This window comes from Dreissena polymorpha, chromosome 1 (genome assembly GCF_020536995.1).
Source record: "Dreissena polymorpha isolate Duluth1 chromosome 1, UMN_Dpol_1.0, whole genome shotgun sequence".
Lineage (NCBI taxonomy): Eukaryota > Metazoa > Mollusca > Bivalvia > Myida > Dreissenidae > Dreissena > Dreissena polymorpha.
The window spans coordinates 161,538,777-161,552,710 of NC_068355.1; the positions used below are offsets into that span (position 1 = coordinate 161,538,777).

The 13,934-nt window shown below is 34.7% G+C and overlaps 1 protein-coding gene across 1 annotated transcript; it reads left to right on the forward strand.

Moving 5' to 3' along the window:
- Positions 1-1,946: 1,946 nt before the first annotated feature.
- Positions 1,947-13,673, forward strand: LOC127862670 (acetylcholine receptor subunit alpha-1-A-like). The gene is made up of 7 exons (XM_052401929.1): positions 1,947-2,106; positions 2,862-3,019; positions 3,666-3,788; positions 3,985-4,083; positions 4,244-5,114; positions 12,848-13,002; positions 13,641-13,673. The coding sequence occupies exons 1-7, from the start codon at positions 1,947-1,949 to the stop codon at positions 13,671-13,673; spliced, it is 1,599 nt and encodes a 532-aa protein (XP_052257889.1).
- Positions 13,674-13,934: the final 261 nt, after the last annotated feature.

The window sequence follows — 13,934 nt, forward strand, 5'->3', positions numbered from 1 at the left end:
TCTTTTTCCAAGAATATGCTATCCTATTTATAGCTGAGCTTCCTATACCTTTATCAATGATAATCAGCGAGGTATGCCGATTAGAAAAATCGAGCTATCTCAATCGGAATGGCTCGGTCTTTTACATAGGTCGCCATTGTGAATTTTTTTTTCATGGTATGATAACTTAGACGAGCTGCTTTGCAGCAGCGTCAAAAATGAATGCACGCGATGTCGCATGTGATGAATTAATTGTACTTAAGCGGAAGTTTTCATCAATGTTATCAACGCTTCCAAAACGATTTTTAAATTAATATATACATAAAAATATTTTATCTCAGATGCCATTTGTTTACATTTGTATAGCGGAAAATGTTCTGGCAAAATAGCATTCAGTGCCATGTGTGATTTACTCGACCACTAAAGTCGTGTTGTGTACCGACCTAAACGTGCATTACTTTCCCAGAATCTGTCAGCAAATATATTAATAAGGAGGTTACAAGTTTGTATTCACTCGATTCTGAAACTACAATTAAACACCCACATAAATCATGATACCCATGTTAATCACCCGGTAAGCTGAAACAATATGGCCTATCAAAATACAAGAATCATGATCATCACCAGCCGCGGTAACAATAACATTATAATTAACAAGTATAAGGTATTAATTGTATAGAGTATGCGCCTAGCTCTGACCAAAGCCAAAAGAAATGCGTAAAATGTCGTCACAGATTAGCCTGTGCAATTCGCCTTTACTGGATGTTCGCTTAAAGAAGAGACTTCATTTTAACGACAAATGACATTAAAATGGAGAGTGTCGTCCCTGATAAGCCTGTGTGGATTGCACAGTCTTATCTAGAACGACGCTGAACTCACATGCATTAAGCCCTGTTTCCCAGAGCGAGGCTCGAATGTAAAAAAAAACTTTGAATATTCAGTCAGATTCTGTATTGTCACATAATAAATTCAAACACATTAATAAAACGAAATCAAGATTTCAATCGCAGAACACAAACTGGTTCAGCAGAGCGAAATGTATAGTTCATATAGAAACATTGACTATTTTATGAGGCCAATCAACAGAGGTATTCATTTTGAATCAAATTTCGCTGAAATTAAATCCCTCGTGAATGTAATATTCATGGTCGTCTCATCAGATATCTGACCGTTCCTTCATGGTGTGTGGTTACTATATAAGTTATCCATGCAATCCTAGAACAAGAACTGTCGGTAGAGCATTCATAAATCACCTGGATTTAGATAGATAGGCTGTGTGAAAAATATCAAACAGTTTATTGAATTGGATTAACTGGATTTTAAACGGGTGAGGAGAAATGAATAATATTTGCTGGACTTCTACTATATTCATTACAACTACTACTAATAATATGTATAATAAGTATAATCAATTCTCTTATTTTTTAGAATGTAACCTATTACGATATATCTATGATTATATTCAAGCAGTTCAGTAAAAGTAAACGAAAACATATTCCAATAATAAAACACATGACATTTTACATATTAAAAATAGACACACATAATTAAAAAATGGTAGATATTCTACGTGTTTTAATGGACACACTAAATAACTCCAGGAGCAAGACTTATTGACATTATTGGTGGATCTAAAAGATTCTAAGTGGAGGGAGATGCCTGTACAAGTATTTTAAACATGTGATAAACATGATAACCAAATAAACTTTCTTAAAGCTTTCGCACAATTATTTACCTTTACAATACAAATTTCCCTTTCAGGCGAAAAACCAACGTGTTTGTTTCACCAAAACGAAACGTATCGCGCTTAAATATATAAGCCCCCAGACCCTTTCTTCGGTAGTGATTTAGGGGATAGAGATAATATTTTTTACCATTGGGAACATGACCAAAGTACGGCTATACAAATCAGATTGATTTGTGTTGTATATTATTAAATTGTTACATGTACGATATGTTTTACAGTAATGCCGAGCTCGTTGATTGCGCTGCTCGTTTTGATTGGTCATACCCATCATGTGGTCACACAGTCTGGCAAGGATGCAACAGATCTTAACGAGCAGTTGTTTCGGAATGACTCATACAACAAAAAGATTCGTCCTATCGACAATCAATCCCATGCCATAGGTATCATGCATTAACGTTTATCTAGAATATATTTCTGACTTAGTTATATATGTGCCGCGCTCTGGGAATACGGAACTTAATGCATGTGCGTAAAGTAACGTCCCATAATAGCTTGTCACGTCCGCACGAACTTATCAATCACAGCATTTTCCGTTTGAAGGAAGTTTTTGTAAACGAAAATCCAGTCTAGGCTGAAAGTGTCGTCCCTGATTAGCCTTTTCGTACTAAACAGACTAATCTGGGACGGCACATGCATTAAGCACCATTTTCACACAGCAAGGTCCATAGCGAATTTGAATTAAATATTTTAATTACAAATGAGCTAGAGAATTAATAAGTGTAATTGTGTTTAGTTTTCTTTCACATGTAATTGTATAATGTCACCAAATTATAAACTCGTTGCAAAATAAATAATACGATTATATTTATTTGTTTACGCCATGACATTACAATATCCTCAATGATAAAGCTTTGAATGTTGCTTAAATACACCAACCGTCATGTCTATGCAAACAATTGAGCCGCTCTCAGTGAAAAGGGGGCGTAATGCCTGTGCGTAAAGTGTTGTCCAAGAATAGCCTGTGAAGTCTGCTTTTTTTGTATTTTTCGTTTAAAGGAAAACTGTTCTTGACGAAACTCCTGTGTATGCGAAAAGTTTCGTCCTTAATTAGCCTGTCCGAAAAACACAGGCTAATCTGGGACGACACTTTACGCATATGCATTAAGTCCCCTTTTCAGAGGCTCATTTATTGCAGATGTTTATGTAAATCTTTACCTGCTGGCAATAAACGACATAAGCGAGACAGACCACCTTATCACAACCACAGCGTTCCTGTCCGTTAGCTGGAATGACTCGTTTCTGAAATGGGAACCGAACGAATTTGGGGGAATCAAGTTCTATCATTGGCCACAGGTAAACTGTGAATCACTTGGAAAAATAAAATGACATATGGCATATATTTAACTGATCCAAACACCGTAATTATTTTAAGAAAAAAGGCTACATGTAAATATACATAGTAAATACAAAGCAGGTATGTCTTATTAAGAATAAACGTTGTTTGAGCGTGTATGCTGTTGTTGAGCGTTTCTACTGTCAATAAATAAAGATTGAAGTTCCGATGGTTAGGAAATTAACAACAATATAATTAACCTGGTTTGCTATTTTAAATGTCGAATATGAATGGTGTAAAAGTGTTCCGAAATTGATTACTTATCGGTCTACAGTTAATCCACCATATATAAAATTATATATATTCTAAATTATCAACGAATTTGAAACACAGTCAGCCTCAGTAAAAAGTATATATGCGGAGAATCAAACGCTGACCACTGACAGAAATGCATAACATTTAATGAATGGTTTTGATGTTGGAATAACGTTTCAATATGTCAGTGGCTTCACGTGTTACCGCGCGCTATTAGCCCGTAGTCCCATTGACTCAATACGAAAATATTGAAGAGAAAAGCCACGATAAATTACTTGTAGGCTATCAATGAGGCTTGTTTTGCCGTTAATTAATAATTCATCAGTGAGAATTAAATTAACATTTTTTTAGAATGACGTTTGGAAACCGGACATCGCGCTCCACAACTCACATCTGGATTACAAAGGGCTTGGTGAAGAGACACTGAACGTTCTGAATATACATACAGGCGCGATTTACTGGCATCCATTTCAGGTACCATGCTAAGTATACAAATACATATACAATATGAACAATAATAAATTGTAATGCAATCAGATTTACGCTAAGTATTCTTAATAGTATGTGAAGTTTGCATTGATGACACAACTAAATTGATATATTACGTTTCGGTTTCTCAGACCAAATGTGCATGCTTTTAATTACTATCTACGTATGTTCTGATTTAAAGGTGTTTCGATCCTCGTGTTCAATGGATATCTTCTACTTCCCATTCGACTACCAGACATGCTTCCTTAGATTCCAGGCATGGAGTTATTCAAGACGACAGGTAAACTCACTTTGTTTCAGCCATGTAATTGATCCAAACACAACTATTGTTTCGCAAGTTATGCAAACATGCCTTTTTAAATACTTACCAGAGTATGTTTACTTACATACAAAACTGTGAAACTTGGTATTGCTTTAATATTAACGAGTGTATGTTCCAGGTGAATATTGATAGTGGCTACAAAAATTCCAAAGGGTTCTATCTCGACTACTACAAAACCAACTCCGAGTGGGACATCGACAACACTAGTTGGCACATCTATCGAGACAAACAAGACGCGGCAATAAACTTCAAAATAACTCTGAAAAGAAAACCTATGTATTTCATGATGTCAATACTATTGCCAATATGTATGCTATCTATTTTGAACATCTGCGTGTTCGTTATACCTGTCAACTCTGGAGAAAAGGCGAGCTATGCTGTCACAGTCTTCTTATCCTTTGCCGTGTTTTTGACAATAATTTCGGACACCTTTCCAAAAAACTCCGAATCAATCCCCTTATTCACGACTTTTCTCGTCATGCAAACAACGGTTAGCGCAATCACAACTATACTTGCTCTCGTCTTATCTCGATTGGAAAGCTTTGGAGATGCAAAAGTTCCAGGACTTCTTGTAAAGCTAATGAAAATGAGGAGTTGTCGCCCACGTCGATCACGTGGTAACAGGACCAGTTGTCGCCCATGTCTATCGCGTGGTAACAAGAGCAAAGTTCATGTGATCGAACCAACGGAGGACGCAGAAAATTCAACGGACTCTCTTAAGAATGACCATACTGTAAAAGTTGAATGGAAAGATGCTGTAAACTTTTTAGACTTCGTGTTTTTTGTACTATTCTCGGTTATGTTAATTGTTTCGATTATCACGTTCTTGTACTTTGCCGCTTCAAAAGGTAAGGTGTATAACGAAGAATTCAACTACACAAGCAATGGTCAGTACGAGCAACATGATAACAGCGGACATGGCAGTGGAAATGACGGTGGACTTGACAGCGGACAAGACAGTGGACATGGTAGCGGACATGATGATGGTGGTAATAATGATCAAACGGATAACTATTATAATTATTATTACTATGATCGGGATGACTACCACAATAACTATTATTAAACAAGACACGACCAGGATCTGTATTCCGAATCCAATCGTTGAATTACATAGGGTGTTCTTGCAACTCTTAATGCCCAAATACTATGTCAATTGAAATCTCACTTAGTACTAAACTACACAGTGTTTAGAATGTTAAATTTAGAATCAATCATTGATGTATACGTATACGTAGGGTTTGCTAAGATATTATGTGCGCCGTCTAATAGTCTACTTTTAATAATCCAACATAAGAATTGATTTGTAAATACAACCCGTTTGCCTTTGAAGTATGACAATTGTGCAATCTACGCACTATACATAACCGGAAAGGTTTCGTTTTAACATATTATTCCCAAAACCCAAACATTATTACAATACTAATATATATTAATTATTTATAATGTATCATATACCTGCAAATACAAATCAAAGTTGGAAATAAGTTATGTGTAGATTGCGCTTATCAAAAGTCTGCGAATCAGTCAAATGTCAACGATGACGAAATTCTCTTCTAACACGAACTCAATTTCTTGTTACAGAAAATTTTGGGATTTGTGATGGTGTGTTCGCTTGGTTAAATGATAATTATCCAACGATAATTAAATTGTTTTTACCAACACGATAAAATAAGCGAGTATAATGTAAGATTGTACATGTAAAATATGCATATTCATAATACAGACACTTTACAATGGGCTTGCATTAATAAACGATATTTCGTTTTAGAAAATTGAGTCGTGTTCTGAGAAAACTGGGCATAATGCACGTGGGTAAAGTGTCGTCCCAGATTAGTCTGTGCAGTCCGCACAGGCCAATCAAGGACGACACTTTCCGCTTTGATTACATTTTTCGTTTAAATGAAGTCTTCTTAGCAAAAATCTAATTTAGGCGGAAAGTGTCGTCCCTGATTAGCCTGTGCGGACTGCACAGGCTAATCTGGGACGACACTTTACGCACATGCGTTATGTCCAGTTTTCTCAGAACTCGACACAATTGCTGTCGATATATCAGGCCATGAACTTTCTCAATGTTGTCATTACATACTCATTACATAGACTTTAGTGAAATTTACTTTACTTAATTAACTGCTTTAAAAATTTGCATACATTGTTTTTGCTGGAGACATTCTGTTTGTATTATATAACTGAATGTACTGGTTCGATGTATTTAACCAATTGATTCTGCTTGATTAGTAGTGGACATTTTTTTAAACTAAATTTACTAGTTTGAAGTATTTAACACACCTTTACGCTTGTTGTGTTTATGTCATTTTACCAAATGCACTGTTTTAATGTAATTAAGCCACTTTCATTATTGAGTCGTTTTGTTTTCATTTTACTGAATTAACTGATTAACTGGTTTAATGTATTTAACATACCGTTTTTGCGTCAGTCCTTATACTAATATAGTTGTACCGAATTTATTGGTTTGATTTATTTAACGCACGTATATTGCTATTTCGTTACTATTATGTGTATTTTGATGAAGAGTTTGAGTGCTTAAAAATTGACTTTTTGCATGTTTTTCTAAACGAAAATTTCGGTAAGAGTATTGTATTAAATCACCGTATTTTATTTTTATTTTTGTATAGCTTAAATATAGTTTTCTTTTAGTCAAAACGGGTGAGGAGTACTTGAAGGAAATAATATTACTGTTTGACGTTGCATTGTATTTGTTATTTGACGATGGTATTTAAGGCTGTATTTGTTTTTATAGCGGAATGGTATTTGATGTTTTTGGGGCTTGTAGTTCGGTTGATTCCGAATCTTTGATTCTTATAAACGTTTATAAGCATTATGATGTCTGTGTAATGTATTAATTAAATTCAATCTAGAAATCCATACAGCCGAATTAGAAGCAGACAGGTAATGTGTATCATTAAGCATGTCGATATGTAACACACGTCAAGCTGTACAATTTAAAATACCAAATTGATATTTGGACATACATTTTTCGTTGGGCGAATAACAACGTAGTTATAAAGTACTTGCATGGAAAAAGATAGAGCGTTATTAAATTTATAAGAGCGCGCGATTATCTTTCATGTTTCCTTGCCTGTGATATATCCGTTGGTTAAATAAGTGCAAACCAATTCACCGATCCTGTTCAATTTTTTTTACATCTCGAATATTGTTTGTAACGTGATATACAAAACGACGTCGGTCTTAACTTGTTGTAAAGTATTAACAACTAAGTAACTACATTGTAATTAAATCTAGTTATTATAAGGTTTTATTGCTTTTTTAATATATATTGGGATATTGTGCTGTTATTGTTTATTTAACCGCGTTTTGAATGATTAATTGTAAGCTAGGTGTGACGTTGGGCTAGCCATCAACCGGTTTCAAACCCAAATTATTTTTATTTGTCCATTCTAAGGTGGTCACCCAAGCTTTGATCATGGTTTAATTTTTTTCATTTCGTATGGAATGTATTAAATTGTAGTGTTTAGACGATTGGTCACTTGCTTTAAAATTAAGACAAGCGGACAAGAATTTCTCTCCTGATAATGTTTCATTATTTATATATGTTGTCCATAGTAATTTCATTTTTTGCAGATGATATGTTTTTGATCGGAAAAACAGTTAAACGGTTACAAATAAGCTTCAATATTGTACATACTATAATTTCGAAAAATGCTGCTTATAAGTAACCAACAAAACGAAAGCAAAATGTCTTAACAAAACGAGGTAAGATTAGAGACAAAGTTTTTTTTAACTCCAACATTAAATGACCTGTTGGCGTTATCAACGCATGTTGTTGTTATGAGTTTAATGTTTTTTTTCTAATGAGTCAATCCACAAATGTAAGTTTGAAAATCATCTTAAACAAACTGTCTGCTATTGAATGCCTAGAATATTGTAAACTATGTATTGTATGCCTATGTTTTTGTACTTCATATGACAATGATTAGATGTTTATTTTTAGTATGATTGGTGCAATATTTTAATCGATTTCTTTTATCTGACATAGTTTAGAGGAATACAATATGTTTATAAGAAACATTTATTTTTAAGCACAATTAACATTATTATAGTTAAGAAATTTATAAAAAGAGATAATGATTATGAACTATTGTATCGATTCCTTTCCATAACAACATGTGTTACTTTTCCTTTATGCTTGGGGTAATGCTGTGCTGCTGTTCTCTCATGTTCCTTTTGTATTTCTCTTGTATTACGTATTGATATCAACGAACACATTATTTGTTGACAATTTCGTTAACTGATATTATCTTCAGTGTTTTATCTTTTAATGTGTTCTGACGTAGGCAAAACAATACTCGAATTACAAAGCCATACAATGTTGCTAACAACTTGTTTTACGCTTGTTAAACTGTTTAAGCATACCTATAGTACATACAGTACGGGTCGGTGATTGGTTCTTTAAACGGATTGGCTAAACAATGTAATACAAATGCCGCTTCATTTTCAATTCAACATTTTAACTCCGACACAGAGTAAAGTAGTTTCACACATTTATAATGAGCACGAAAGCAAATTTATTAACACTTAATAATACATGTCTAAAATAAATGATGTTTTGAAAAAATTGTCTTTTTTATAATTTAGCAATTTGTTTTGTTGTTGCTTTTATTCGACGTTCTATTTTAAATAAATGCTGTGCTTACCATGTATTTTGTTTAACTGTCAGAACATTGATATTGATAAATAAGCTTTATACCATAGGATATATTTATGATCGTATTGATATGACAGGGATATGAACGCAAAATGTTTTACTGCATGCCAATAAGCCAATAACATCGTCGGAGGTTCCGTTCCTTTCAAATGTAAAAATGTTTACAGTTTTAATACGTAAACAAATAATAGAAATAACGTCTGAAAATTACCTTTATACGTTTGGGCTTCAATAAGATAAGACAATTGATGGTATTATTGCTTTGTTAGTAGACCAACACTGTTTTAGTTTATAAATGTCTGGTTGTAATTAACATGCCTTTAATTTAATTAGTTTCGTGTTTTAAAATATATTTATTTTATGGTATCTTATTCGATTTACTCCCATTGTGCACATTTTTTGTTTTCCATATGATATATATCAAATACATCAACAAAATTTGAACAGAAGTCTTGTTGAATGTTGAAAGAAATCCACATTGACTAATAGAATCTCCAAATGTTTAAATGTAAAGAATATTAAAGTGCTCACAAATTTAATCAGTTAATGTTCAAATTTAACACTTTCACGATCTTTACAAGAAATGATTAAGTTAATACTATCTTAACCAGACTGTATCGTGCGATCGGACGATACCATGCGAAATAATTATGAGATAATTGGTTGTTAAATTGCTTTTTAATAGAAAAACTTACCCGTTGTTCAGGTTACATTGCGCGATCGTTTTTTATGTACTCAGCTTTTTATACATGCTCAGATGGACGATTAATTTTACAGGGACTTGCTAACATTTATTAGTGTGTTTGCAAAACTTCATTAAATGATTTACTACCAATATTGTAATCTTTGGAATAGCCTTATATAATTATAACAGCACGAAAGGCAAACAAGTTAAATGAAAAAAATGTCTGAAATGACCAGGACCTATTCAAACAATTAACAGGCTATCACTAATCCACACCGTATTTTGGTACACAGCGCGAATTGTAAACGCTATGTGAACAATACATACCGGCATTATTAATCAAATTATCGAGCCAAAAATAACCGATTTAGATTGGTGATTATCCGTACACGAACCGATATTTTCAATTAACCTTTTGTCAAAATAATTATTTTGCTTGATTGAATATAATGCATATAATTGTAACAGGATATATGGCACATTTATATATTTTGGAATTAGCGGTGGTTTAACCATTATACATTGCCATGCGTACAAAACAGCACCTGACAAAAAAACATACATACGTTGTTTAACCAAATGCTTTTCTTAAAAAAAGTAATTGATGATTTATGCATTTATTAATACTGGTCATTGTTTTAAATTTAATATGCTTTACAAGGGCATTAAACTCGTAGTTACAAAATTTATGTTGAACTATGAGACATTCAAATGTTAAAAGTCTTAACATGCATTAAAAGTGAGGAAAGGTAATATGAACTTCGATCACAAAACTCCTCTGTAATTTTAAAAAAGACATAATATTTAAATGAAGCATTTGAGTGTGAATTTTATGGCTCTATTCCACTACGAAAACATGCCCACGATTCGCTACGATTTATCACATTTATTGAATCGGGAAGACTCGTGACAGTCTACGATTCAGTTACGACACTGGTACGATTGAGTTACGACGAATCGTGGGGTTCGCTTGAAGTCGCGACTTCACTACGATGTGTAAGAATCTACTGCAATTGTACTACGAACGATGCTGATCGGTCACGACTAATGCATCGGACACACTGTCACGAATCAGAGCCACGAATGAGCTACGATTCAATCGGCTACGAATGACTACAAAATTGTCAAAATTCGTAGGCCGCTATGATTTAAGTACGGAGCACAACGATGTGAGTACGGATTTTGACGAATCTACCATCAAAATGTTGGAAAGCGAGCAAGAATAGGTATGGACTGCTACTGATCGACGCGATTTAGTACGGAGCGCCACGAATCGGTACGATCAAAATACGAATCCGCGACGGTCTGGTACGATTTAGTACGATTCTATGCGAATCAGTACGATCTAACTACGGATCCGCTTCGGTCTTGTGTGGGAATTGCGACGGACTGGTACGGACAGGTAGGAACGAACCACAGCCTCTTGTATTGTCATACACAAAATGCCTCCCAAAAAGAGAGCATGCAAGCGGCAGCAACAGCGCGTAACAGCAATAATGGAATCAGCCGTGTCTGGGGAAGAGTCTACCTCCTCCATACAAAACTAAGAACCGGGAGGAACCATCAAAACTCAAAAGAATAGCAAGAGTTAACATCAGCAGCCATTGCATTTAACAAATGAGCAACAAGACGACATTCTGACTTGGTTCCAGGTAATATTCATTGTTGGTCCAGTTTATTTGGTCCTCTTAATGAAAAGTTTTGTCTTGCATTTAGTCATTTTTCTTACAGCTTGCAGACATTCATGTAATTGTTGTTTTGTGCGTCTACCATCATGACTTACAAACAGTGCCCCAGATAATTATTTGGGAAATAGGGTTTTCACCAATTGATTTAAAAAAAATAGGGTGATTTCAGTCTTGAAATTGGGTGCAATGAGTCATAAGAATTCGTACCTTAAAATCTTTGCTGCTTTCCCCGTTCAATAAAAGCCAATTTTCCAGGTCAATAAAACTTTAAACTGTTATAATAACTGTCATAAACTTATGTTTCATAACATCTTTAGTTCTTGAAACTGTGCATAATATAAACATCAAACTAAAAAATCAATAACACGAATTATTTGTCACTTAATGGCTCTTGCTTTCTTGGTTCAAAAAGTTTGCGATCGATTGATATTTTGGCGCAACAATCGCGGACGTCTTTCGACCTCTCTTCGACATTTTTATTTCACATCGTTGTAGAAACTGAAAGTACAGACGCTTTACAAAATACATGCACAAAGAGCGACATATTAAATCAGATTGAAAACGCATGTTTGTCGTAAATAATTTGGTCAGATGCTGTAATTAACTATGAAATCTAGTCCGCAGAGCGTTTGAATAACTTTGATTGTTTTCCTGCTCCTTCATCCAGACGCTTGCTGAATTAAAGCGACGTCGCATTAAGATAATAATTGCAAAGAGGATATACCGAAAATGAGCAAATAATTTTTTATTGAAGCTATTATATCGTACGCATTGAATTTTAGGAATGTGCGTAAAAGTCAAATTGGTTGCGTTTTCAATGCGCATGATATTGTATTTCTTTGCGCTTTTAAAACATTTTAATAGGGTGAAAGACGCATATACGCAACTTATCTGGGGCACTGCTTACTGATTAAGCTCGAGTCATGTTCCGGTTCACTGATTTTTTACGGAATTACGGCCGTTGGAGATAGACAAAAAAAAATAAATAGCAGTTTTCCAGATTTTTTTCTGACAGCTTGCAGATATTCATCTTATTTTTGGTGTGTGAGTCTACCACCATGAGTTACAGATCAAGTTCGAGTTCCGTTACAGTCTACTGATTTTTGACGTAATAAAAGACCTTAGAATCAGAAAATTTCTAAATAGCACTTTTCCAGACATTTTTTGTAATGCTGCAGATATTAAACTAGGAATTTGTAAGTGTGACTCTAACCACCATGAGTTACAGTAGTTTATGTGTTGGGGGGTCTTACTTTTCCATTTGCCGGTCGGGGACGTAGTATTGCCTAAGCAATACTTTCATAATACTTGTTTATTATATATATGTCGGGGTATTTTAGGTACATTCAGTTAGTAACTGTTTTTTTATCAATATGTTTTAATAACTGTGTATAAAAGGGCTAAGTTAATTGAAAGTCTAGTTTACTTGGCGCTTTAGTGAATAATGTACAAAATACATAGACTTTGTTTCAGGAGAATGAGATGTTATACGACAAAGGTCATGCCGACTACAAGCTGACTAAAAAAACGTTATGAGGAAAGAAAAGGCGGATGATCTTGGCGTCTGTTACGGTTAGTGAACAATATCAATAAGTTATGTCGAACATAAATACTAGTACATAGACGTAAAAAGTTACCTATATGCATATTTGTATATTTCAGGTCCACGGTTAAAGTCCTGTGCGGATGGTGTACGGACAGTTTATGGAAAGTTTACCAAAAGGCCATCGGGATCAGAGAGGGAGAAGTGTATCATGAACAAACTGTCTTTCCTGTCCAAGCATATCTACAGGGTGCCTAGTCGTAGTGGAATCGATGTAAGTATTACGAGTTCAGAACGACAACATACTGTAAAATATCATTAGAAACTGAATACATAACAAACATGTCATTTAATCATTCGAGTCACTGTAAATATAATTTGCATTTGGCGTCGGATTCTCATGAGTCCCGGGTTCGGTTCCCAGTATCTTCACATACCCTCATAAGTTTCTTTGTCAACAGCTGATTCATGTAAGGCAGTTGTCTGGCGAAGGTATTTGTTGTACTTGTTACCTGCTGAGGAACAGTGAGAAGGTCAACTGACCTAATTTTGTTGAAAATAGCGTAAAATCCAAATTAATACATGTAATAATAATAATGCTTACAATCATTAAAAGAAAAACAATAATAATAATACTAATAATAATAACCACCCCTTGCTTCGTGCATACATACATACATAGATTTTATATCAATAAAATTATATGTTTTGAATTGTACATGTGAATATTTGTTTTATTTAAGTTTCCGGTCAGTCGTAAGGTCAATGATACGATACATAAAAGCTCTCATCATAATAAGTGGATTATTTACGAAGCTTGAAAACGATAGGTCATGAGTACGATTCTCAGTTCTGTCGCGTCACTCTGTAGCATTAATAAACCCCTACTGATTGTATCACTATATGTTTCAGCTGATGGCCAAATTTCGTGAGCGACATCCATAGCGGTTACCGGACTCTGATGACAGTGGCGAGGAAAGCGAAAACAGTCAGGAGGACGGAGAAGAGCTGCCCTAGACCAAATCGCTTGCTTTGTCGACTACCAGCGTTGAAAAAACTTAATCTGCAGCCAGTAAGCGGAATAAGAAGACACGAGGTGAAGAATCTGCCGCCTTGATGCAACGCCTTGAAGGAATGATGCATACGTCCAGTAAGCTGCAGGAAAGGCTTATTGACGAAATGTCTGCACCAACAGACACCAGGGTG

Excerpts from the sequence above, each read along its gene's own strand:
- LOC127862670 (XM_052401929.1), top strand. The coding sequence starts at position 1,947 with ATGCCGAGCTCGTTGATTGCGCTGCTCGTTTTGATTGGTCATACCCAT. Across the intron at positions 4,084-4,243 it reads GGAGTTATTCAAGACGACAG|GTGAATATTGATAGTGGCTA; the intron begins GTAAACTCACTT and ends TGTATGTTCCAG. Across the intron at positions 13,003-13,640 it reads CTAGTCGTAGTGGAATCGAT|CTGATGGCCAAATTTCGTGA; the intron begins GTAAGTATTACG and ends TATATGTTTCAG.